This window comes from Mercenaria mercenaria, chromosome 4 (assembly GCF_021730395.1).
Source record: "Mercenaria mercenaria strain notata chromosome 4, MADL_Memer_1, whole genome shotgun sequence".
Classification (NCBI taxonomy): domain Eukaryota; kingdom Metazoa; phylum Mollusca; class Bivalvia; order Venerida; family Veneridae; genus Mercenaria; species Mercenaria mercenaria.
The window spans coordinates 76,380,312-76,407,249 of record NC_069364.1 but is presented as its reverse complement, the minus strand read 5'-3'; the positions used below and the strand labels follow the sequence as shown (position 1 = coordinate 76,407,249).

Below are 26,938 nucleotides of genomic sequence, written 5' to 3'. Positions count from 1 at the left end.
AGTTTATTATATGCTTTGAGGAATGTGAAAATTTGTGACATACATGCCCTTTAAGTTTTAACTAAGCTTAAACTCTGTCACAGGAACCCAAGTTTTTTTCCTTGTCCTAAGCTTATCAGGTAACTTAGCCAGAGTATTATATTTGCTGATATATTATATTTGCTAGTTGGATACTTCTGTAATACATGATCAATACCTCGGACCACTTGAAGTAATTGCTTTATGAATGTATGTTTGCAGATTGCCAAATATGCACAGGTAATTTTTTTTTCTCAAAATATATATAAGCAAAATTGATTTTTTTCGTATTCATTTGTATGATAATTTTCTTTGAAATTATATTTTGATGTTAAGTAGGAAAAAAAATATAGCATTTTGATGAGATTGTAAGCTGAGCCGGATAATTCAAATTTCGATTAAGGTGAGAACAGTAAACAAATTTTCTTTAAACTATTCAAAGTCTTTTCAAATTTATTCAGATTTAATTCTTATTTGTGAATCTGTAATAAAAGGAATATTACGCATGGTAAATGTGCTTTGTATTGAATTTTAAACTATTTTAAGTTCAGTTAAACTTATCAATAAATTCAATAAAGAGGTCACTAAGCCACTTTGTATATAATAAAATGTTAGATACCTGGTGTACCAGCAGATCACTCGATACTTCAGTGGGTTAGTATTAAATGCCTTAATAACTCTATTGTTTACAAAATTGATTAGATTGTTTCTTTTGAAGTACAAACCTTTATGGCTATTGTTTAGAAAAAGTGCTGAAATATAATATTTTGAGGTTTTAAATTGGCAACACCCTTACAGAAGAAAAAGGCCTGCTGCGTACTCTTGCTGTGTACATACAGCGTATATGATGCGTACATGATGTGTACTGAAATCAAGGGCTTTAAATAGTACACAGGATATACACCGCACATACACCGATAGTACGTTTGTAGTACACTTTTGACATGCAAATGAGCTCTGCCGCGTACTACTTGCTGCGTACATGCTGTGGACTACATAGTACACAGGATGTACGCTGGAGGAATTTAGTATGCGGGAAATAGTACGCAGCATGTACGCGGCACATACACTTTTCACATGCAAATGAGCCTGCGGTGTACTACCCCTGCGGCGTACATGCTGTGTACTCCTGCGGCGTACATGCTGTGTACTCCTGGCCAGAGTCCTGCGGCGTACATGCTGTGTACTCCTGCTGCATACATGCTGTGTACTATTGTGGCGAAACTGTTGTGATAATGTAAATTCCTTACCCCACCAACTTTCGTATGCAAATGCTGATCATTTGGACAGAAAAAAAAACAGAAAAAAGATAAGTGACATGCATCAATAAGTATTTACCCTTACCAAAATAATGTAGATTGATGTTATCAAATAAATTAGTATGCTTTTCTTCATCCACTTTTCAATGAAATAAATCAATTTTTGTAGCATGTAATTTGGTAAACATTTGAAGAAAATGTTGTAACTGCATCAAGGGGAAACAACTTTAATGCAACTAAATATAAGTGTTATGATTTATTACAGACGATGTGTGTGTAGTATGTATTTATTTTGATTAAAATCCATCTGAGAACAATCTAGGACTGGAATTATATAAGCATTTTAATTTTACGTCCGTAAAAAGTAGCGCACCAAAAACTTTTGGATTGATTTTTTCCAATGGAGCGAGCGCAATTAGCCAAAAACGTTCTGTAAATATACGAGCGGCAAATCCAATGAACAACTTTTTAATTTGGTGAAGCCTTAATGAGATTAAAGCCTTTATAAAACATGATAGAATGGTGTTTTGCTTAAGAGTATTCAAATAACAGTGAGAGCTATTAATTCTTCTCATTCGGGCGCTGTTGAGGCATTATCTTGGTAATTATTTCATGCATTACAAAATGTAATGCAACGAAGTTCAAATAGGGCTTTTCAATTATCCAAGTTAGAAAGCTCCAGGATTAATTCAAAATGAAAAAGAATATATTTTTACACTGCATGCAAGGTGCAGCTCAGATATCACTAAGATGTAAGCTTCACAAATGAACATTGCAAATAATTTGGCAAATTTTCATTGTTCAGAATACCGGTAATCTGAACTATTCTATGCTATTAAGATAAAAGTTACTCGGAAATCAAGTTCTTGCTTCCAAAAAAAAAAATGTACAAATCCTTCCTGCATGGAGTGTACTTCAGACTTTTACCTAAAAAAAATCAAAGTATAAACACCAAAAGAAAATGAACACGTCCCTCCCACGTATATGAAGTTTACTTCAGACTTTAACTTATAAAAAAAAAACTAAGTATAAATGCCAAAAGAAATTGTACAAGTCTTTCCCGCGTATATGAAGTGTACTGCACAAATTTCAAAGTATCTGCGGTGTACATGCAGTGTACTATTTTCTTGTACAAGTCCCTCCTGCATAAATGCAGTGTACTCCTTAAATTTTCAGAGTCTGTGCTGCGTACTTGAAGTGTACTAGTGACCTCCTGCGTACATGCTGTGTACTCGTCGAAATAGTACGCGGCATGTACGCGGCATGCGGTGTATGTAAAATGTACTCCTCTGGCGTACTACTGTGTTCACGGCATATACACAGCAAATACGCAGCATGTACGCCACAGAGGCTTGCTTCTGTAAGGGCAGGGAAAAAGTTCCATATTGGGTGGATATTACATTTATTGAGGTATACATTATAAGAATATAATCCATTAGCAATTAAAGTTTTATTCAGATATGATTTAAAGATTTAATGCTAGCTTTTCTCAACAATAATTGTGATTATCATAAATTAGTAGTAACTGAAAGCCTTATTTTGTTTTATGAGGAGTGAAATTGTTTTTTCTCCAATTGAAGTTAGTTATCATACTGAAAAGAAATTTTATTTTGAAAATAAAAATGTAAAGGCAAGCTGCAAATTTTTGTCTATTTTCAGAGTGGCATTGTTATTAAAAGGAAGAAGTTTAGGATGAATAGGTCAGCCTCAACATGACGAAGAAGGTGCGACACTGGCGTGGCAAGGCTCGAACCACAGCCAGTGTCATAAAGACTGTCAATAAAGACAGCTTTGCTAGTGCAATCTGCCCGACAAATCTAGAAGACCAGAAACAACGATTTCTTACCCTTGGAAAGACACCGGAGTTTCAACATCGGGGTACTGAGGATGAGTTGGAGGAGATTTATTCAAAGCCACGATCGGAGATTAGATTTGAATACCTTGGTGAAGCATTACATATACTAAAAATGGTGAAAGCAAAATATGGGGATGCTGAGAATTATTATACAGAAATGTATGGAGAGAGGATAAGCAAGGAAGAGGCAACAGATATAATTGTGGATTACCTGAAAGAGAATCATCTGGATGGACAGATGAGCATTATATGGTGTACAGATTTACCCTGCAGGTAAGGCTATAGTAAAAATTCCTAAAAGGTCACCAATGGCTTAATATATATCTGCTGGTTCCGTGTGAATGTTTAGTCAAACTTATGTGAAAGTAACTGAATTCATAGAAGTTGAATTAAAAGAAGTTGGGAATTCAATAATTTTTATAAAATTGATACTGATTAATTTTGGATGATTAATTTTGGTTTTGGCCTGTGGCTTCATTTAGATATTGGTCAAGTTGTTAACAGTTAAAAGGTAAGTTTTGTTCACAGTGAAAATTGCAAATGTTAATGTTCTATAACTGACTTGGAGAATGTCACATTTCAGTGGTCGAATGATGTGGCAAGGACCACACGTGAAGTATCGCCGACCAGAAGCTAGGAAATATTCCATGTGGATAAAAGACTCAAAAGATAACAATTTTCTCAGGGAAAAGGGTATTCGATGTCTTTCAGATCATGAGATAGGAACACATTTTGTATCCTTTTATGTCGCCAATTTAGGCATATAAAATACGAATGGAGACTAGCAGACTACTGTAAAATAACTTGATATATTTTTGTGGACATAAAATTTCATGGTTTCAGCTGAAAGGGTTATTTCAAACTTTGAAAGGGAAGTTTGTTTAATTGTCGACATTTGATTGACACAACCACAAAGTCAACAAAATGAGTCCCCAGCAGCCTTACAAATTATATTGATTTCAAGTCAGTATATGGATTTTGGATTACAGTGATTGTTTGTACATTTTGTAACTTGATTGTATAAAAAGATATTTTTTCATAACATTTTAATCAAACCTAAATTGTGGATTTCTTGCAGCAATCTGTACTGCATTGGGTCAAGTGCTTCTGATTTATGAATAAAATAGTCATCATACATGTTCCATCAACCCTCAATTTCTTTTCTTTTACTACTGGGCCAAAATTATAGCCCTGTGCTGGTCTGTAACATATTTCAAGTGTTTTTTTTTTCTGTTAGAAATATCCTACTGTGAAATGTTAGGCAGGGTTTTTATGCCCCCGAAGGGAGGCATATAGTTTTTGAACCGTCTGTCTGTCTGTCGGTCTGTCAGTCTGTCGGTCTGTCGGTCTGTCCGCAATTTTCGTGTCCGGTCCATATCTTTGTCATCGATGGATGGATTTTCAAATAACTTGGCATGAATGTGTACCACAGTAAGACGACGTGCAGTGCGCAAGACCCAGGTCCGTAGCTCAAAGGTCAAGGTCACACTTAGACGTTAAAGGATAGTGCATTGATGGGCGTGTCCGGTCCATATCTTTGTCATCGATGGATGGATTTTCAAATAACTTGGCATGAATGTGTACCACAGTAAGACGACGTGCAGTGCGCAAGACCCAGGTCCGTAGCTCAAAGGTCAAGGTCACACTTAGACGTTAAAGGATAGTGCATTGATGGGCGTGTCCGGTCCATATCTTTGACATCGATGGATGGATTTTCAAATAACTTGGCATGAATGTGTACCACAGTAAGAAGACGTGCAGTGTGCAAGACCCAGGTCCGTAGCTCAAAGGTCAAGGTCACACTTAGACTTTAAAGGATAGTGCATTGATGGGCGTGTCCGTTCCATATCTTTGTCATCGATGGATGGATTTTCAAATAACTTGGCATGAATGTGTACCACAGTAAGACGACGTGTCACACGCAAGACCCAGGTCCGTAGCTCAAAGGTCAAGGTCACACTTAGACGTTAAAGATCATTTTTCATGATAGTGCATTGATGGGCATGTCCGGTCAATATCTTTGTCATTCATGCATGGATTTTAAAATAACTATGCATGAATGTGTGACACAGTAAGACGATGTGTTGCGCGCAAGACCCAGCTCCGTAGGTCAAAGGTCCTAAACTCGAACATCGGCCATAACTATTCATTCAAAGTGCCATCGGGGACATGTGTCATCCTACGGAGACAGCTCTTGTTTTTTCTCATTTTTATATGTATACAATGTGAATGTGTATCATATTTGTACCTGTCTGGGCTCACTTTAATCTAATGTTACAGCAAAAGTTGGCCATCTGAGAGCTATTTTTGTGACAAAGAGCCTGTAGTTTTTTTTTACAGTTTTCTTGCCGGTGTATCTTATTCAAATACTTACTAAGTATATAATGCCATTTATTATCATAAAAACCTTTCATAAAACTTCTCAATATAACAGAAAAATTAATTTTCACCTTGACTTGTAATGTTCAGTTTCGTTCATACAATGATGGTCTACAGCCCTGGTTTGCCGAACGTACTAGGTTTGGTATACGAGGAATTTCCGGTTTAGAACATCTACGCACAGAGGAGGGACTAGCAGCAGTTAACACCATATTGAATGCTAACTGTAGATACCTCTGGGGACCAGCATTATTATACTGTAAGTACAGTTTCTCTGTATAGATAGAGATTAAGAAGAGAAATTTTAGCATTACTGGTGAAAGAAACTGAAAGTGAGGGAGCATAACAGTTGTCTATATAGTTTCTTTGTGCTGAAGATTTCACTTCATAGCCTCTATCCTAGTTTTTCCATGCAGCTTTAAATAGGTCTGCCTTTTACTAATAAGACTCTTTGTGATGAAGAGACTGGTGTGTAGATGTAACTATTGGGGAAAAAAATGTCTGGCATGTGATTGTTTGCTGTTTGAAAAAGAAGGGTAAACACTGAATAGGAGCTGAAAGCCTGATACATACTGAAGAAGATGGGCTGGGATTTGTTCTGTTGAGGCAAAAAGGCCGTAATTAGATAAATATGCAACACAGCATTGATGTAAAAGAATATAATTTCTTGTTACAGAAATCCTTTAAATCAGGTAAACCCACTCTGCTCCTTTACAGTCCTTAGATCTGTTGGACATGCTGTTCTCTCTATATAATTATAATGAATAAAATCCTATTTCATGACAGTGACATAGCCACAAAAAATAATATAATGAGGCACAGATGATTCAGGAAGTGCTTACTTATAAACATTGTTTATCGTCTTTAAAAACCGCTATCTTTTTTATCTCACATTATAGCTAGTACAATTTTTGAAAAATTTAGTAGTGTGGCAATTTTAGAACATGCTGCCAGTAGTGTATTTACATTTAAGTTGAAGTAATGCAATTTATCTTTGGCAGATGCATATAATCATTAGAATCAAAAGTTTAACAACACATTTTTGATAAATTGATGTAGGAAAATTGATGTACAGAGCTGAATGTGCTTCAGAGCTTCCATTTTTAGGTTTAAAGGTATTTTGTTGTATTTTAATTCTGATCATGGACTATTAGATATAGACTAGGATGAATTTTCTCCAGCCTGATAACTTAAACCGAGGAAAGTAACAAGGTTTTGCTGATGTCCTCAGAGGACTGAAATTTACAAAATTTTACTGTCCTATGATTTGTTAAAATATTTCCTTAAATTAGAGAAAGGAAAATTTATGTTAATATATATGTGATTATAATCATATATTTTATATTTGTTTTCAGATATTGCTTGTAAAGCTACTGAGATGACATTCAAGCAATTATTTGAACATTTGGAGAAGTATGTAGAAAATCCTGAGTGGCGCTGGCGTCACTGTGTCAGGGTTAAACGAGGGCTGCTCAATCCAAATGATATAGGTGGCTATGGAAAAGATCAGTGCTATTTTGAAGGTAAATTTCTCAACAGCTAACCAACCATTCTGAATTTTCATCAGCATTAGCAATGAAAACAGTAAGAAATTAAATGCATGAAATTAAAAGATATTCTTGCACAGATTAAAAATTAAAAGTAACCTTTTCTTACTGTATTTCACTTAACTGGATACATTTGCGGAATCTGCAAGTTGTTCTGCAACAATCTGTAGCTGACATAATATATCAGACTGTTACTTGAATAGTCACATACAGTTGAAATTCGGTATCTCAAATTCAAAGGAATTGAGCGTTTTACTTCAAGATAACCAAAATTCAGCTTAAAATGATATTTTGTTATCGGGACGGGACTTGAAAATATCTTCAAGATAGCCAGAATTTTGAGATAGGCGAGTCGAGATATTGAGTTTCAACTGTTTATATCATAATGTCTAACTTCGTGTTTTCTGATTTATTTTGCTTTTGTTAAAATGAGTTTTGAAAATTTCAACAGTTTTATCAGTTGGCCTGGGGATTTTTTCACTCTGGTACTTTAATAAATTCTTTCGATTTCTCATATGGTAATCATTTTAATGTAAGAAAGGTTGACATTTCAATACTGATGTAACTTTGTGTACTTCCACAAATAAGAAATTTAACTGTAATTATAAGATTGTGCTAAATGAGGTCTGATAAGTTAACCTTGAAAAGATAATAGGTTTCGAACAGCAAAATTAGGTTTACAAGTGTTTTATGAGCATCTTTATCTAAATTCTGTTCTGAATTCTGACAATGCAGACAGAGACAAGGTAAAATCTTTACCTTTATTGAGCATGAAATTTTTATTAGAACTTCTATTTCATTGTAATTCTGGATATCAAATTTTGATGGAATAAATGGTACTTTGTTTCTTCAGCATTAATTTTTTAGACTGATGAAACACAAAGTTTGCAGAAATTAGTTTGCCAGAAAAAAATGATTTCACAGTTACCGGTATATAAGAAAATCTTACTTCTACATAATTATATGTCACATCTCTCAAGAACTGAAATTTGCCTAAAAATGATTTTTAAAAGATAAATGAGTGATTTTTTTTAATCGTAAATCTTTATTTTAAGCTACAAATTTTTAAAATTCCTGGCTCAGGTTTTAACTGTTGCGTATGTTGGAGTAAAAACATCTGCTGTAAATGTTTAAAGGCGTACGCTAGAATTCGGGGCGAAAATTTTCCCAATAATAGAATTTCTTCAAACTTTGGATATTGAAGGACAGTCATCTTAGAAACAAAAATATGCAATAAAAATCATAGGTCACCAGTATTGAAAAAACCTTTATCTACCCTTGAAACCATTTTAAGAACTGTTACATATCTTCATTTTGATGCATTTGCAATAATGTTTCACATAACAAGTTTGAAAATAGTGTTCAGCAGTTTTTTATTTTTATTTCTTTGCAAATAGCATTTTTTGAAGGGGGACAACTTTATGAAAATATTTTAAGTATCCAGTTGTACGGGACAGTATAGTAAAACATTTATTGGACAGGTAGATTGTTTCTAAAGATTTTATTCATTTACCAAATAATTCTGGGATTTGATATACTGCTAAACCTCAAATGTATAGGGTTAACTTGGCTTGTATTTCCACAGGCAGTTTTGGTAGTTATGTCTCCCACACCACTGTGGTGAGAGACATATTGATTTAATCCTGTCTGTCTGTGTGTCCATGTGTCTGTTTGTCACTAATCTTGTCTGCACTCTTAATTAAGTCGAACATTTCTCATCCAATGTTCACTAAACTTGAACAAAATGTGTTTGCCAGTAAGTCCTCGGCCAAGTTCGATAACTAGCCAAATTGGCTCAGGCACTTCAGAATTATGGCCCTTAAATTACCAAAAATCGCTCTGTACACAGATGCCAGTATCCGCACTAGAACGCTAGAATTCGGGGCGAAAATTTTCCCAATAATAGAATTTCTTCAAACTTTGGATATTGAAGGACAGTCATCTTAGAAACAAAAATATGCAATAAAAATCATAGGTCACCAGTATTGAAAAAACCTTTATCTACCCTTGAAACCATTTTAAGAACTGTTACATATCTTCATTTTGATGCATTTGCAATAATGTTTCACATAACAAGTTTGAAAATAGTGTTCAGCAGTTTTTTATTTTTATTTCTTTGCAAATAGCATTTTTTGAAGGGGGACAACTTTATGAAAATATTTTAAGTATCCAGTTGTACGGGACAGTATAGTAAAACATTTATTGGACAGGTAGATTGTTTCTAAAGATTTTATTCATTTACCAAATAATTCTGGGATTTGATATACTGCTAAACCTCAAATGTATAGGGTTAACTTGGCTTGTATTTCCACAGGCAGTTTTGGTAGTTATGTCTCCCACACCACTGTGGTGAGAGACATATTGATTTAATCCTGTCTGTCTGTGTGTCCATGTGTCTGTTTGTCACTAATCTTGTCTGCACTCTTAATTAAGTCGAACATTTCTCATCCAATGTTCACTAAACTTGAACAAAATGTGTTTGCCAGTAAGTCCTCGGCCAAGTTCGATAACTAGCCAAATTGGCTCAGGCACTTCAGAATTATGGCCCTTAAATTACCAAAAATCGCTCTGTACACAGATGCCAGTATCCGCACTCTAAGTCATTGGTGCATGGTTGACTCAGATACATAACTATTCAGATGATTAGGCAATTGTGGGAGACATGTGCTTTTCTCAAAAGCAGCTCTAGTTTCATTATGAATTGATAATTCTTTCATTATTTCACAACATAGTCCATGATTTTACATTTCTTTAGGTGCAGTTGAAATTCTTAGAAACATTGATAACATTGACTTCAAAGTGCTAATGAGCGGTAAAATATGTTATGACGAAGTACCACGTGTGAAAAAGTTGGCACGCCTGGACTGTATACAAATGCCGGCATTTATGAGGAACCAGGAAAAGTACAAGAAGAACCTGAAACAGATTGCTGACATGAATGGACTACATTTAGAGCATGCAAAATACAAAGCACCAATGGCCTATATACGCAGGTTAAAGCGTGGTCGACGAATAGGAGTGGCTGGGGGAACTAAAAAGGTGAGAAAGAAAGGGAGAAAGGGCAGTTTGTCTTCCACAAATGCTTTTGGGAATGGTGTGTGTGATAGCACTTGTGGGAAGGGTGGGTCAGATGATGATAAGTCTGATTTTGAAGATGATGGATTCTTCTTTCAGAATTACAATGTTCCTGACAGTCAGGGTACGTTAGGTGGTGATAGCTTCTATGAAACTATGAAGAAACATATGGAAAAAGTGAATGAAAAGGAAGGAAATGAAAAATACACCATGAACTACTATAAAGCACTTGGAAAAGACTTTGAAAAACTGAAAGAAGAACAAAAAGTAGAAGAACAGAACACTGAAAGTCAAACAGAAAAACCAAAAACCGATGTGCCAAAGAGAAATATAGACTGGGAAACAGACTGTGTCCAGTCTTCTTATAGATGCGTTAGCCGAGCTTCAGTCCAGTCAGTCCTTAGTCTGCCATCTAATTCCCTTAACTCTAGGAATAGAAATTCAAATTCAGGTGCTGCACGTAATTTTAATTTGCGACCTTTGTCTAGTAGTGCTGTTGGACTTGCGAGACTTCCTTCCACTCCGTTGATTGAATTTGACGCAAAACCACAGGCAAATTCTGAAGAGCTCAGAAATGCTCAAAATTCTATTCAGTCAAGTTTGTGCCAACCAACACTGAGCCTGTCACAGAGCACCAAATCTACACAAACTTCCCTTCCTGTAAAAGAGCACCCTGAAATTGGTAGTGAATTTCAGAATAATCAAGTATGCACAAAGTCACAGTTCATAAATCAAGCACAGCCTCAGCTAAGTCCTATAAAAAGAGACTCGGATGGTTTTATCTATCCTGAAACTGATATACTAACAGATGACATGATAAAAATACAATCAGGAATACAGTCTATTAACATAAAGTCATCAGGACAGGGTACCAGTCAGGTAAAACTCCTGGATAGAAGAGTTAAATCGGCTGCTAATGTTCTGCCAAAATTTTCTGCATGACGCAGCTAAATGCTTAGAAATGGTAATAATATAACTGCCATGAACTGTGTAAAATAATCAGGCTTGAAATTATAAAGAACTTTTACATTGAAAAGCTTAACTGTTAAAAAATATCTTTCCTTTTATCACTTATTACATTAAAATCGTAAACCAGAGGTCTATGTTGTCAAAAACATGTCTAAATAAGTATTCCATAAGTATTCAATACTTCAATGTCTTCCTGAAAATGGCCAAGGAAACCTTTGTTTATAAGAAAATTCTACAAGAAACTTTTACCAAGTTTTATTTTCTATGTATGTTTGTTTGTAGTTTACCAATGTTCAGTTTTATCTATGTTGCCATTTTATGTGATTTAAGTATAGAAAACTAGTCCATATATTTTGATTTGCCATTTATTATTTTCATTTTATACATGTGTGCTGCACTTATTTGTTAGTCATTATACTTGATCTTTTATAAATTGTGTCATAAGCTATACAATAATATATAGCTGTAAAATAATATGGTTATTTATTTTTTGATATTTTTTTTTTTGTTTAAGAATAATTTCTGTGGAAAATTAGTGGTGTCATAGATGATTGAAAAAAAGAATACCGGTAATTGAAGGCCCAAATTATAATTAAATAGGGATAAAAGCATAAAAGGCCTTAAGACATCTTCTGTTTTCACCCTAATGTGCATAGAGAGGTATCTATAGGTGTAAAAAATAATCATTTTGATTTTTTTTAAGCTTTGACCAAACAGATCCTTAAGTTTTATAGTTAGTTTACCTTAAGTAAACAAAAACAGTGTAGTGTCTCACTTTCTCCTTTTAATGAAGGATCAACAAATTGCAAGCATTTACTATTTACAAAGTGTATCCCTTCAGAAGTGAGTAACGAGGTTGGTTGACAGTGTTTGTTATGGGATTGTTTGGTTGTTTTTGCCCTGTCCGTCCGTCCGTCCTTCCGTACGTCACACTTCATTTCCGAGCAATAACTGGAGAACCATTTGACCTAGAACCTTCAAACTTCATAGGGTTGTAGGGCTGCTGGAGTAGACGACCCTTATTGTTTTTGGGGTCACTCCATCAAAGGTCAAGGTCACAGGGGCCTGAACATTGAAAACCATTTCTGATCAATAACTAGAGAACCACTTGACCCAGAATGTTGAAACTTCATAGGATGATTGGTCATGTAGAGTAGATGACCCCTATTGATTTTGGGGTCACTCCGTCAAAGGTCAAGGTCACAGGGGCCTGAACATTGAAAACCATTTCCGATCAAAAACTAGAGAACCACTTGACCCAGAATGTTGAAACTTCATAGGATGATTGGTCATGAAGAGTAGATGACCCCTATTGTTTTTGGGGTCACTCCATCAAAGGTCAAGGTCACAGGGGCCTGAACATTGAAAACCATTTCCGATCAATAACTAGAGAACCACTTGACCCAGAATGTTGAAACTTCATAGGATGATTGGTCATGAAGAGTAGATGACCCCTATTGATTTTGGGGTCACTCCGTCAAAGGTCAGGGTCACAGGGGCCTGAACATTGAAAACCATTTCCGATCAATAACTAGAGAACCACTTGACCCAGAATGTTGAAACTTCATAGGATGATTGGTCATGGAGAATAGATGACCCCTATTGATTTTGGGGTCACTCCGTCAAAGGTCAAGGTCACAGGGGCTTGAACATGGAAAACCATTTCCAATCAATAACTAGAGAACCACCTGACCCAGAATGTTGAAACTTCATAGGATGATTGGTCATAAAGAGTAGACGACCCCTATTGTTTTTGGGGTCACTCTGTCAAAGGTCAAGGTCACAGGGGCCTGAACATTGAAAACCATTTCTGATCACTATCTAGAGAACCACTTGACCCAGAATGTTGAAACTTCATAGGATGATTGTACATGCAAAGTAGATGACCCCTATTGATTTTGGGGTCACTCCGTCAAAGGTCAAGGTCACAGGGGCCTGAACATTGAAAACCATTTCCGGTCAGTAACTTGAGAACCACTTGACCTAGAATGTTGAAACTTTATAGGATGATTGATCATAAAGAGTAGATGACCCCTAACGATTTTGGGGTCACTCTGTGAAAGGTCAAGGTCACAGGGGCCCAAACATTAAAAACCATTTCCGGTCAGTAACTTGAGAACCACTTGACCCAGAATGATGAAACTTCGTAGGATTATTGGTCATGCAGAGTAGATGAACCCTAACGATTTACGGTCTCTGTAAAGGTCAAGGCAAGGGGACATGGAACATTTCAATCATACTGAGACCTTCGACCCAATGTTGAAACTTCATAGATGATGTTCATGCAGAGTAAATGACCCTATGTTTTGGGGACCCCGTTAAAGTCAAGGTCACAGGGCACTGAACTTGATAACCAGTTCCGATCAATAACTTGAGAACCACTTGACCCAGAATGTTGAAACTTCATAGGATGATTGAACATGCAGAGTAGATGACCCCTATTGATTTTGGAGTCAGTCTAATAAAGGTCAAGGTCACAGTGGCCTGTTCATGTAAAATCATTTTTTGGAAATAACTTGAGAACCACTTGACCTACAATGTTGAAACTTAATAGGATGATTGGACATGCAGAGTAGATGACCCCTATTTATTTTGAGGTCACTTGATCAAAGGTCAAGGTCACAGGAGCCTGAACAGTGACTTGAGAACCACTAGGCCACTAGTGTTGAAATTTAGCGGGATGACTTGACATGCCAAGTAGATGATCCCTATTGCAGCCAACCATCAGTGTCTCTTTGACTTTCGCTTCTGACCCCTATTGACTTCATGCCTATAGGACTTTGCATTGGGGGAGACATGCGCTTTTTTACAAAAGCATTTTCTAGTTACCATTTGCAAAGGAATCAAAATTTACTTTAAGAAAAAATGAACTGAAGTCAATGATATTCAGTTGTGGTTCTGTCATTCTTCAGCACATTCGTGATTCTTCCACCGATGTTTAGTTGGCTTTTTTGTAACACAGTAATTATACCTGTTTAAATAGGAAAATTGATTTGTTCAAGTTATTATCAATTTTTGTGGACACTAGATTTCATTGGGAAAAACTCTTGTAAACGACCAGTGATATTACATATAATAACCATGTTTCACTTGTCAGCATTTACCATAATTATAAACAGGAAAATTGAAATTTTCGTTCCGCAGCAAGAGGAATTACGAAATTTGGCCCCATTTTATGTCTTCCATTTTGTAGGAAGAGGATGTGTTAGTTTTCACCTCTGAACCTTTTAGAAAATTTCGGGTAAGATTTTTTCACTAACCACTGTCCATCATATTGCATGTGCCTAGCTTATTAACTGCATGCGTAGGTTTAAATCTGCATTGTATACTCGTATGTGACCAGTATGCATGTTTTTGTCATTTGAACAGAAGAAATTAACAAATTCTTTCTGTTTAATTGAAGTGTAAAATCTAAAATTAATTGTCTATGAAAATGAGAGGTACTTGTCTCTGTATTTACAGTATGTCTGTGGTGTAAGGTAAACAAAATTACTGTTTTGTGTCAAAAATGCTTTTTTGTTTTGCATGTAATTTATGTATCTAACATTGACAAGAGAATAATCAGTTTGAAAGAATGGTTGTTTCTCTAGTGTTTTCTATCAATTTTGATAGTCTATATGTAATTCATTGTCATTCAGGTTTAAAACTTTTGGTTTTCCAGCAGCTTTTATGAAGTTATGATAATTAGATGTTTCTATGTGAAGATGATTTTTCGATGAAAAAAAAAGATTCATGCACTGTAGACATTGCTGATTAATCAGTATTTCTCATTACCATGTTATTTTACGTTTCCATCATGGATGATCATTCTTACAGCCATTGTTACATAAAGTACAAAGTAAATCTTCATTATGTTAATAACTTGATCTTTTGAAGCAGTAATGTACAAAGATGGAACCAATACAAGTGGTGATGTGGTCAATTATGTGCTGGCCCTGAAATTCAGAGTGTAAAGTACAAGATATTTTTTTATGAAACATGGTACATGTATAGATTGCTGTAGTGAAAAATATGCACAATTTATTTTGTTGCTATGGCAAAAAATGTGGTTGCTATGGCAACAAATAGTTTAAAAATATCACGAAAAGGTGACAAAAGTGTTTTCTGTGATAATTTTAAAAGTACAGGTTACTTTTTCATGAAGCGATTGATAGCAACATGGAGAATATACACATTCCCTATCAGGTGTCTATTTTATATGATATATAATTGTAAAGTACCTTACTGTAAAGTTGAAGATTCAAGGATTTTGTAATTTCTATCAAATTTATATTTACCCATGTAATTTTATACAATCTATACCTACAAATTGATTACCCTTAGATGACACTGCATGAAGTATAGTGGATTTTTACAACAACAAAACTTAATGTGTACAGTATACCCCTTAGTACCCAGTTACCTTTTATATATTCAATATAACTCTTACCATATCCCTATGTAGCATATTTTGCATGTTTACATTTCATTTGATTTATTGGTAATACTTCCATTACGATTGAGTTGTTTACAGTAACATGCTCCATGTTAAAGATCAACATGTTCATTCAAGGTTTTAATTTGAACTAAATGATCATTTCAGTGGATACTCTAGGTATATGTTTCACAGTTTTAACTGGTACATATGTTTCAGTTATTTAGTGGCCGTGTTGGGGATTATCAAAGTATATTAATTTTTGTAGTTTTTTTGTTGTTGTTTTTTTTGTATTTGAGGCCCTAGATAGTGTGCTTTATGCAGTCCAGTCTAGCACAATTGAGTTGAAAAGCATCACTAAGTTATTTGTATCTATAGAATATACCTAAAGCAGTATTCTTAGGGCGAAGACTGATTACGTTGTTTAATGTAATTGAAACTGAGCAATGTGTCAGCTGTGATCTTCTCAACTTTGACTGTAGTTATCCAAAAAATTTGCAATTTTGGTACCAATGTCTATAATCAAGAATCAGCTGACTTTCCCAGAGATTTCTGGGCTGGTTTTGTTTGGACTTGGTGCACACTTTGTACAAAAGTAGCGATGTAAAGAGATGTTTGTTGAACGTGCCATTTGAATGCTTTTACTGTGTGTAATGCTGTATTTTACACGTTCTTTTCACACACGTTAGTTTGTACACATTGGGTAGGAGAGCTTGTGGTTGTTGCATGCTTTAAGATTGTAACACTTAATGTTTTCATGAAAATTTACATGTAGTATTGATGCATGAATTTATGTTATTTCGATTTCAAAAATAAAGTTACCATTTAAGTTTTAGTTACACATCACATTTTATTTGCAGTTTTCTAAAAGAAAAAGAGTTTTTGAGAGAGTTAATTAAAAACATTATTAAGAAAGGAATAGATTTTACAGAGTGATGGAAAGCATCATTTTTTTCAGTTTCTTCTAATATCTTTTCAGTAGCTGTAATACAAATTATTTTTTTTTGTCACATATTCATTTGAAATGTAATTTTTTTATGAAATCAAGAAAAAAAACATAATCTGTTTCTATAGTAATCACGGACTGTTTATTTCTCTTGCAGGGTTGTGGTTGCTGGCCATTTAGGTAAAATTGCGAGCTAAACAAGTGACTGTATGCTAAAGTTAACTGGTAACTCGATGGCCTCACTGTTGTATATACGTTGACCTACACGTAGTTTCTCGGTTAGAACCTTAAATTTGTGTGTTTTCCTAAAAAATTTAATTTAAACAGAAAATTTTATGACCTTTTCCATTCATTATTAATGATTTAAAAAAGTAGTTTAAATTTAAGTTTTTATTGTATGAATATTGCAGGTTTTCTTTTTGTTTTTATTTTAAACAGACTTCAAGTAGACAATATTAAGGTTTATACTGATTACAAGCTACACATCAGGATAAGAAATATCAGTTTAAATATTATCAAAACACAGGATGCTTCTCGTTTGATAAGTAGCTAAAACAATAGGGCTAGCACCAAATATTAAAAAAAATTAGTCACAGCACCATGATTTCAGATATAAAGTAACTTCGTGTAGCCTTGAGAAAACATTTCTTGTGGACATGTCTAGGTTGGCACTTCCTATAGGTAGTGTTTGGCATGTATTTGTCACCTACAAAAACAGAATCTCAGAAATTAATTTTGCCTGCAATCTTGCCATTAAGTTGGATTAAAATTATGTGATACATTTCGAGTTACATTTTCTTCTGTTAAAAACAGATGCTAAAATTTTATGCTTCACATTAATCATTTAACAGAACTATGTAAGAAAAGTAACATTTAGTACCGGTAGCCTTATCTTTGGGAAGTTTAAAATCTGTTATCAATAGAGAGGTTGGGATTTTAATATTGTGTGGGTATATGTATAGATGTACAGTAAAACTTCATTCGCTTGAACTCGGTAGTACAAGCAAAAATTTTTCAAGTTACTGGTAGTTCAAGCATTGGAACAATATACGTTATATAGTAATCTTGCAGGGACCCGACATTGAGTTTGAGTGAAGGGTGGTCTTTCAAGTATCCAATATAGAGTGAACAACGTTCACCTGTATATATATAATACTGGGTGTCTGCTAAAAGTGCTTGATATACCCATCAAATGTCTTAGGTATATGTTTTTGAAAGCCAAAATTAGGTTGTACAAGACTGTTTTCTGAATGTTTCTAAATTTGATTAAATTGCATTTGCCTTAATTTTGTTTTAGTATCAAATTTCAGTCTCTCTCCCAGTTGTTATTGTGGTATGCACAACAATACTGAAACCCTCAATTCTAACATCTGCATTATTGTCACAAGAAAGTATTATTTTTTGTATTCTCTAAAAACTAGCTTACCTATCTCTCTGAAATTTGGAATGAATGGAAAAAGTGACTGTACTATAACAACAACAAAATATTTCTTACAAAGTGTTGTTGCTTAGCTGTTTGATCTCGTTTACTTATATCTTGTAATAACTTTTATTTATTTTATATATTACTACATTTTGTGCGTATTTCAGTGTTTTGATTTTCTGTAACCTCAAATGTGATTACTGGTTAATGTATAACCATGACTTGTTTATTTATTGTTAGTTTTTGTGCCAAAGAGAGTTGTTAAGTTTTAGTCCAGTATTTTATTGTTTTTATAGTGTTTTATGTTTTACATCCATGGTACCCTGACTGTTTTGTCTTGGTGTATGTATTCTTCATCGTTTCATTGAATTGGTATATGTTAAATATACACTCAGAATGTGTAGAAGTTGTTCATGATGACCTGGTCATGCCAAATATAAACATTATTCCTTGATACCAAACACAGCAGTAAGTTATTAATCGAAATGTACTTATGTTTTCTCCATTAAAGTCTGTCTGTAGTGGCAAAGCCTTATAAACACTTCATTTACAGCCTATGGCTCCTACAGACACTAGAAGTACTAGCTAGTCCCATATAAATTGTCTATGATGCCTTTGTTACAGCATGTTGACAGTAGGTATTTTGGCTAGTTGGACATTCACAACATCAGTCATAAAATATCAAGTACTGTTTCCCATTTATTTATTTGACTCTTATGTTAACCCTTACCCTGCTCAATTTCTACAATGAACTTGTCCATCTTTCAATTTGAAACGTACCATAGAGTGTTAAAAGGGGTGCTTACCAAAAAGATACTGACTGAATGGTGAACAGTGCAGGTCTTGATCAGACTGCATAGATGTGTAGGCTGATCAAGATCTACACTGGTCGCAAAGGCAGAACCAATCGTGTCCAGCATGATAAGGGTTAAGATGTTTGGTTATACAGTTTATAACTTCGTTCATTCCTTAGCGTCTGAAATTGGTTTTATCATCTTTGTTCAGAGCAAAAAATGGCATCATATTTTGAACATTCATACTGAAGTACCCGTATTAAAAAGATTGGTTTACCGAAGTCATCTAATTTACTGTAATAATGGCAGATTATGATATAGTTCTTTTCCTTTTATGAATGTATAAATATTTGATACCGGTACTTGATTTTTGGATACTTGATTTTTGGACAAGCTGAAGTGTTTAAATGCTGAATGTATTCTTGTTTCCAAGAGCATTGTACATGAAGAATTGTTTACATCTCAAGGACTGAACCAAAAACTGTCGTAACCCCTTCTTTATTTAATAAGAGTTGCGACAGTTTTTGTTTAACCCTCGATCTCCTTTTGTAGTTTTTGCAGTTATTTTTTCAATAATGAAGTCATAATTTGACAGATATTAGAGAGGTTTTCATGTGTTTACATCTACATTAGGGGTTACATAGCCAGCATTGTATCAGACCGTATACCCCGGTATTGGACATATTATAATTACTTATAATAGTTTTCATAAAACATGTACAAGTCTTGAAATTTTAACCAGTTAAGAAAAATTGAGGCAGAACAGAATTCACTATTTGGGAAAGCTAAGTTTTTTACTCAGTCTTAATTACTTTATTGAAAAAATATTTAAAATTACTAATAAATATGCAAGGTGTAGGTAGCTGAATACACATGAAAATTGATTTTGAAGTAAATTACTTGTGTCTACATTTATGTATATTTACTAGAGTTTATTTTTATAGATGAATAAATTTGTTTACAAAAAGGCTTCTAGCAGATATATTTGTTGTTACTCTTTACGTATCACCATTGCCGGGTTTTAACCCTTACCCTGCTAGATTTCTATAATGAACTTATCCGTCATTCAATTTAGACAGTACCATTGACTGTTAAAAGGGGTGCTTACCAAAAAGATACTGACTAAATGGTGGATGTGCAGGCTGATCATGATCTACACTGGTTGCAAAGGCAGAATCGACCGTGTCCAGCATGATAAGCGTTAAGTGGAAATAACACACTGAACTTAAAAGCCCTGCATCTGCCTTTCCTTCCATCAGCCTGTAATTATCATGTGTGTTTGCGTGCATGCGTTTTGGGGTTTAGCTTCTTTTTCACAATTATTCAGTCATAAAAATGACATCTATCTTTGATATGATGCAGCCAGGGAGCAAACCCACCACTTCCCACACTAGAAACGGCAGTGACTGGCACTCTACCACTAGGCAACCAAGGTAGTCTATATTTCCTATGTAAATGTCTTTTGAGTCGGCTAAACGCTGTCAAGCGTTTGACGAGTCCTTGCTATCGCCCGATTTCTCATTCTTAAATGGCCTCACAACACAGCGAAGTGATGTAGTTCCATTAGATTGTCTCTAATTTCAAAGAGTTCATTGATCGAATGAAGTTCATTTATGTCAATCCTATTTGCTATGACCAATATACGATGTAATCTGTCATATTTATGACTTGTAATTGTGCAATACTCGAATAAAGCCACGTATTTTCTTCCGCGGTAACTCATTAAGCATAAACACGCATAACGATTCTGCCGGATTTGGTAATACATTTGCGCATATGATTATGGTGACGAATTTTATGCCCTTTTGTCACAAAATAGCAAATATGATGTTCACAAATTCAAATAAAAACTGCATATTAACTTATTAGCCAAATTATCCATTTGTTACCCTGTCCGTTTCAAAAAATAATCTTTAAAATCATTGCGCAAATAACAAATTTATTGAGCTGTGCATTTTATGAATTGCGCAGGCTTACAAAGCTTGCCTAACATCCAGCGAAAGACAAAATATAGTTCCAGAACATACTGCTAGTATTTTATTGAGTGGGTACCTCTGAAAGCATTGGAATGTTTCTTATCAAAGAGTTTACCACATCGATGAAATTAAATTATGAAGCTTCTTTTAATGACCCGAATAAGATATGTGCAGTCGTTAATTCTTCTGAGACTCGCGGATGAATCCTAACTACATTCTGGCTGTCGGAACACGCGTGACCTGTTTATAACAAGCCTCTAGACTTTGCTGGGTTGAATTTGCAGTCAGTAAACGATAATTTATCGAAACAGAAGCTCTTACTGTTGTTTAGTACTACTGATATTAAAAATGATTTATTCTATTTTTGAGAAATAAACAAATCGGCGAAACATTAATTGTATTTCTTGTAGTTTTTGAAATCGAAAGTAGGCGTCTATGTTTGCTGCTTGACGAACAAACAACTTTTTTATGAAAAATTTAATAGAGGTAAATTAACATAAACTTCAATGTAAATATGCAATTGCTGCTAATGTCTTGTATCATCACAATTTGTAAAATATATTGTTGAAACTGAGCAAAAGTGTAATCGTATCTGGATATAATATTTTGGGTAAATACGAGCTGTGTTATGAAATTTTAACTTCAAGAACATACATGATAGAATTAATTGTAACAGAAATTGATTCTAGAATTTATTTTTATTACACTACATATAATCTAATCAAACTCATATTAGTCTGAGGCATGATCTGAAAGTAAAGATGATGCAGTCATACTTTGGATATTGTAACACTGAAAGATTAGTAATATTTAGAAATAGAACAGAAGATTTTCAGTTAAAATCGCACCAAGCTGTACAAGGGTCTACATTTCAAAATTTCTTGTTGTAATACCCAAACCTACTTGCAGGAGGGTTTCCCACACCTTCCCCATATTGCCACTTTACAGTTTGAACATTTCCCTTTTACCACTCGCAATGCCCATTCAAATCTGATGCAATTAAGCGGAAGAAACACCCCTTCCCACACCCCTGCTACGACCAAGTAAAATGGCTCAAACGTTTTTTGCCAGTGGCCTGTCTGTCTCATGACATCAAAGTGATAATTGAAGTGGATGACTTCGAGGATAACAGAATGATTTTTAAGGTTAACAGTCTAAATAGATAATTGATAGTTTTAACTAAAAAAGAACTGCATTTATAATTCGGTTACACTATATATTGACACTCAGCAACATTTACATACATGTATCTCTAAACGCAAAAGTAAGTATACTTTAAATTGACATCACTTATAATATGATTGAACAATACCTAACATATGACAAGGCTATCACCAGGCCCATTATAATATCTGTAAAATATCAGTTCTTTCGTCCATCCGTTACAAATTGTATGTGGCAATCCGTGCTGTAAAATTTTAATATTATAAATTGTCATATTCAAATTTTATCATGTGCGAATATATACCAGCCGATAATTGCCTCTTTTGGCAATGCCTGAGGCAAATGTGTACTGGAAAAATATATTAAGTCATGGGCAGTATCTTAGTGTCAGCTGTCAAATTGTAGTTTGTACAACATTTTTATTTCTGCGAACCACTCTTCAATTTTAGAGAAATATATTGGGTTTAAATACTTGTATAATGTCAATCAAAGTTTTACTAGGCATCGACCTAATGTTCATTTCATTTATTGTAACAAATCTCTCTTTAGTTGGGGAAAAAAACTAAAAACAAACTGAAACTGGTAGACTATACTGTCAGTACATCAATCATTAGCCGACTCAGGCCCTTCAGGCCTTTGATTTACTTTTAACCAGCTAGAATATCCTTGCAAAAATCAAAACATTAGCAAATGTATGTATAATTATTGTGTAATAGCCTATGGAGTTGAAGACATTGTTTAAAAAAAACAGGCTGAACAATTAAGTAAGTTCATTATCAACAAGCAAATTCGATGAATTGGTATCCCCCGCCGAAAGGGTTTGTGGTGAGGAATGGCAAAAAGATATATCAGGCAAAAAGTTAAGGATGTTAATAAGAAGCAAATAATTTCATTAGTCAAAATCAATTTAACAGAAAACAAACGTTTAATTAAAGAGTACATAATAAATGTATGATACTTTGATCCTGACTAAAGAATTTATTTTGATTGGGATATGCTTACTGTAATAAGCTTAGCTTTTAAAATTAAATGCAGTTAATCAAAATATGAGCTTGAAGTTTAACTGGAATGAAATATTGTCTTTGAGTGGTTTGGCACCAGGTGTTGCTGTTTTACATGTACATTTGAACTTGAAGTTGGAGTGGGGAGTAGGGGGGGAGGCAGAGGATGCATGATCAGTGGTGGGCATGACTGGGTGGAGAAGTGAGGTGGGGGAATGGTACAACTTGGAAGGTTTGAAAAAAATCTAAAATAAGAAATGAAAAAAAAAAATTTGGGGGGGGGGGGGGTTGGGGGGGGGGGGGGGGTGTGACCAAGGCAAGTGGGTGACCAGGTGTGGGTGCGCAACTTCACATGTTTATAATAAATGTAAGAAAAGAATGAAAGAAATTTAATGAAATTCTGCCAAATGGTAAGTTTGTTATGTACAAATATGTGGATTTTTAGACAATTAAAGGGCAATAACTCTGAAGTTACAAAAAGAAATCAGTACAAAATTGTCTGTGCACAACCACATTATAGTGCTCTAAATTCTGTTAAAGTTTCATAGTTCTAGGTCAAATATATCAAAAGTTATGATGCAGAAATTGCCATATCAATAGATATAGTACCCTATATAGTTAACACTAGAAACTTCTAAGGGCCATAACTCTGGTGTTACTTGGGAAATCTGTCTGAAACTTGATAGGCCCCATAACCTCATAGTGGTGAACATGTATATGAAGTTTGTTTGGAAAAAATCTAAAATAAGGAATGAATTTTTTTTTTTGGGGGGGGGGGGGGGGGGGGGGGGGGGGGGGATCAAGCTAAGGGGGTGACCAGGTGTGGGTACACAACTTCACATGTTCACAATAAATGTTCATGGAAAAGAATGAAAGAAATTTAATGAAATTCTACCAAATGGTAAGTTTGTTATGTACAAATATGTGGATTTTTATACAATTAAAGGGCAATAACTCTTAATTTACAAATAAATCCAAATGAAATTGTGTGTACACAACCACATTATGGTGATCTAAATTCTGTTTAAGTTTCATAGTTCTAGGTCAAATATATCAAAAGTTATGATGCAGAAATTGCCATATTTATAGTACCCTATATAGTTAACACTAGAAACTTCTAAGGGCCATAACTCTGGTGTTACTTGGACAATCTGACTGAAACTTGACGGGCCGCAAGAACTCATTGTGGTGAACATGTATATGAAGTTTTAAATAAATATTCCCAACCATTTCCTAGATATGGCTCCGGACGGACGGACGGACAACGCCAAAACTATATCCCTCCGACTTTCGTTGGGGGATAACAAGAGACATGCCAGACCAACATTACCGGTACTGTGGGGAAAAATTGTGTAAAGGAAGTTATCTCACCTGCACACTGCAGTTCTTCTCAATGTCTTCTATTGATGAGTGAAGTGTCTACTTTGATCATATGAATTTATTTTTGGAAAGACGTAATATAATATCATAAAGGGACTGAACTGAAAATTGGGGTAATGTAAAGTGAGACAAAGCAGAATTATGGTTCCTCCTTGTAATGTCCTGTTTACCGGGTAACTGTAATACTATCCAGTTAAATGAAATTAGTTCAGTACTTTTATGTTATTAATTTAAAAAGAAAGGAAAGTAGAGTTATGGTTCTATAACAATGCACTTCTGGTCAATGTCCTCTGTTATTTTGTGAAAAGTAAAAGAATTCCTGTGATAGTTATGGCCTTATTCGGCTAAGTGTTATGAGACTTCTAAATGTGTCCTTGACCTTTGATTTAAGGGTGTATGTCTTTCACACGACACACTGTCTCATTATGGGGAGTATTTGTGCCAAGTACCAGGGTGATATTAAAACCGCCTGATGGACCGGAAAAGTATGGAAAGGAGACAAAACAGACCCCATTAACCTTTGATCTCAATGAGTGACCTTTACCTTTGACCTATGAGTCTGGAAGTTGCACATTACACATCTCATTATCAGGAACATTTGTGCCAAGTAATAATGAAACCCTTGAAGGATGGTAGTTATGGAGCAGATGGACTGTGAACTGCAACCCTATAGTCCCCGAAATTTTTCGCGGATACAGTAGCGGACTAATAAAGGGAGATAATTTAAAAAGTAAGCAAGGTAGTTATTGTGTACACAGAAATTTCCCTGAATGTCCTCCATCTTTGTATGCAGATGGAATAACTTCCATTCAACACCCGAGTTATGGTCCAGACATCTAACTTTAAAAACATGAGCATGGAAGAGGGTTGTTTCTTGTACATTGTGCTTTCTCTAAATGTCTTATATTACAAAGTGAAAGTTCAACAAAATCCCTCCAATAGGTTTTGAGTTATTCTCCAGTGTTAGAAATTTTATACAGGAAGACAATTCAGTAAGAAAGGTGACAGGGTTGTTTCTTGTACACTGCACTTGCCCCTTTTTATGTAGTTTGAATAAATTGCCTTAGACAATAAATTTAACTAGAGCTATCATTAAAGGTGATTAATACTCAAAGACGCCTCTTTGATACAGGGAAAGTAAAATGTTGTGATCATGATCTTTGACCTGATAGTGTGACCTTGACCTTGAACCTAGTGACCAGGATTGCTGACAGGCATGTTGTCTGGATAAGGATAACAGTTGATGCTAGTTTTATGAATATCCTTCCAGAGGTTGCGATATGGAGTGGACACACATTTCAGCTGTTTGATCTTTGACCTCTAAGTGTGGCTTTGACTTCAGACCTATTGACCTTGGTTGTGCACTCTGCATGTCATCTGGTTGAAGTCAACAATTGATGCTAATTTTATGAAATTCATTTTTGTGGTTTAGGAGATACGGAGTGGATATGACTTTTAAGCTGTTTGATCTCTGACCTTGACCTTGGACTTTGTGACTGGTTCATCTGCTCTGCATGTCGTATTGATGAGGTGAACAATTGATGCAAGTTATATGAAAATCTTCCGAGCAGATTATAAGATATGGAGCAGACATGAGGTAATGCTATTTGACCATTACCCTACTAGTGTAACCTTGACCTTGAACCTAGTGGTCTTGATAAGGTAACTTATTGTTGTTAATTTTATGAAAATCTCCCAGCTGTTTAGAAGATATGAAAATCCTTCAAGCAATTTAGAGGATACTGATTGGACACAAATGTTAAGCTATAAGACCATTGACCTCCAACCTTGACCTTGGACTCTGGGTTGTGCACTCTGCACATATTTTTGATGAGGTAAATATTTGCTGCTAGTGTTATGAAAATCTTCAGAGTAGTTTAGACAAGAAAATATCAGTAAAACTGATTGATGCACGAAATAGAGAACAGAAAAGCGGAATTCATAAAATGGGTGCATACATAGTCCTAGAATTTAAGCTTCCAAAGAAGTTTCATAGGACTCCAGGAAATTGCAGTTTAGAAAAAGCCTACACAAAATATGCACATCTCTTCGTGTGACAAGGATGGTACTTTAGCTAACTAGTGTTGAATAATCAAAGGGCAATAACTCGATGAAAAATCATCGGATCTCTTATGAGTGTAGCATCCAATGAATTTTCACTGAAATTCCAGCCAGTGGTTGCTGAAAAATACCCCTGACAATGATTGCACTGTAGTTGACAAAAGTTGAATAATATAAGTGTAATAACTCCGTGAAAAAATATCTGACCAGAACATGAAGAAAATATGTGCATTTTCCCTCTTGGGAGTGAAGCTCTAAAGTGTTATCCATGGAACGTATTTGTGAAACTACATTGAAATCAGACCAGCAGTTTGAGTGGAGCTACCATTGGAAGATTTTTCCATTTTTAACTCTGGAAGCCCATATTTGCAAACAAGTGAAATCATTTGAACAACTTTGGAAGAGAACCACCCAAGGAACATCTAGGCCAATTTCAACAATTTCCTTCTAATAGTTTCAAAGGAGATATCATTTGAAGAAATTGCTGGCAGATGTAATATGGACTGACATATAACAGGCAATGAGTGAGCACAACAGCTCACCTCAAGCACTTCGTATTTTGGCGAGATAAAAAGATCAGAGTCAAAGAATATGAAACTAAGTTTGGAGATCAGTATCCATGTAACCTTGCCTTTAGTTAATTTCAAGTTTGTGCTCGGAGACTACCAATCAGAAAC

The 26,938-nt window shown here is 34.9% G+C and overlaps 2 protein-coding genes across 5 annotated transcripts in view; both read left to right on the top strand.

Moving 5' to 3' along the window:
* LOC123552187 (microtubule-associated tyrosine carboxypeptidase-like) overlaps nt 1–19,659 on the top strand; it is a 30,100-nt gene extending 10,441 nt beyond the window's left edge. The window contains exons 2-8 of one of the 4 annotated variants that reach the window (XM_045341646.2): nt 2,937–3,405; nt 3,716–3,866; nt 5,602–5,770; nt 6,867–7,034; nt 9,814–10,097; nt 14,296–14,343; nt 16,620–19,659. In XM_045341646.2, the coding sequence (XP_045197581.2) occupies nt 2,990–3,405; nt 3,716–3,866; nt 5,602–5,770; nt 6,867–7,034; nt 9,814–10,097; nt 14,296–14,343; nt 16,620–16,646 (1,263 nt within the window). In that variant the 5' untranslated portion in view covers nt 2,937–2,989 and the 3' untranslated portion in view covers nt 16,647–19,659. Of the gene's footprint in view, nt 1–117; nt 259–2,662; nt 2,688–2,936; nt 3,406–3,715; nt 3,867–5,601; nt 5,771–6,866; nt 7,035–9,813; nt 11,231–14,295; nt 14,344–16,619 lie in introns of those variants that run through there. The other 3 variants (XM_045341644.2, XM_045341645.2, XM_045341643.2) reach the window with 3 other exon arrangements.
* Nucleotides 1–26,938, top strand: part of LOC123552185 (arginine/serine-rich protein PNISR-like) — a 151,134-nt gene that overhangs the window by 87,750 nt on the left and 36,446 nt on the right. The gene's annotated exons all lie outside the window — the stretch shown is intronic.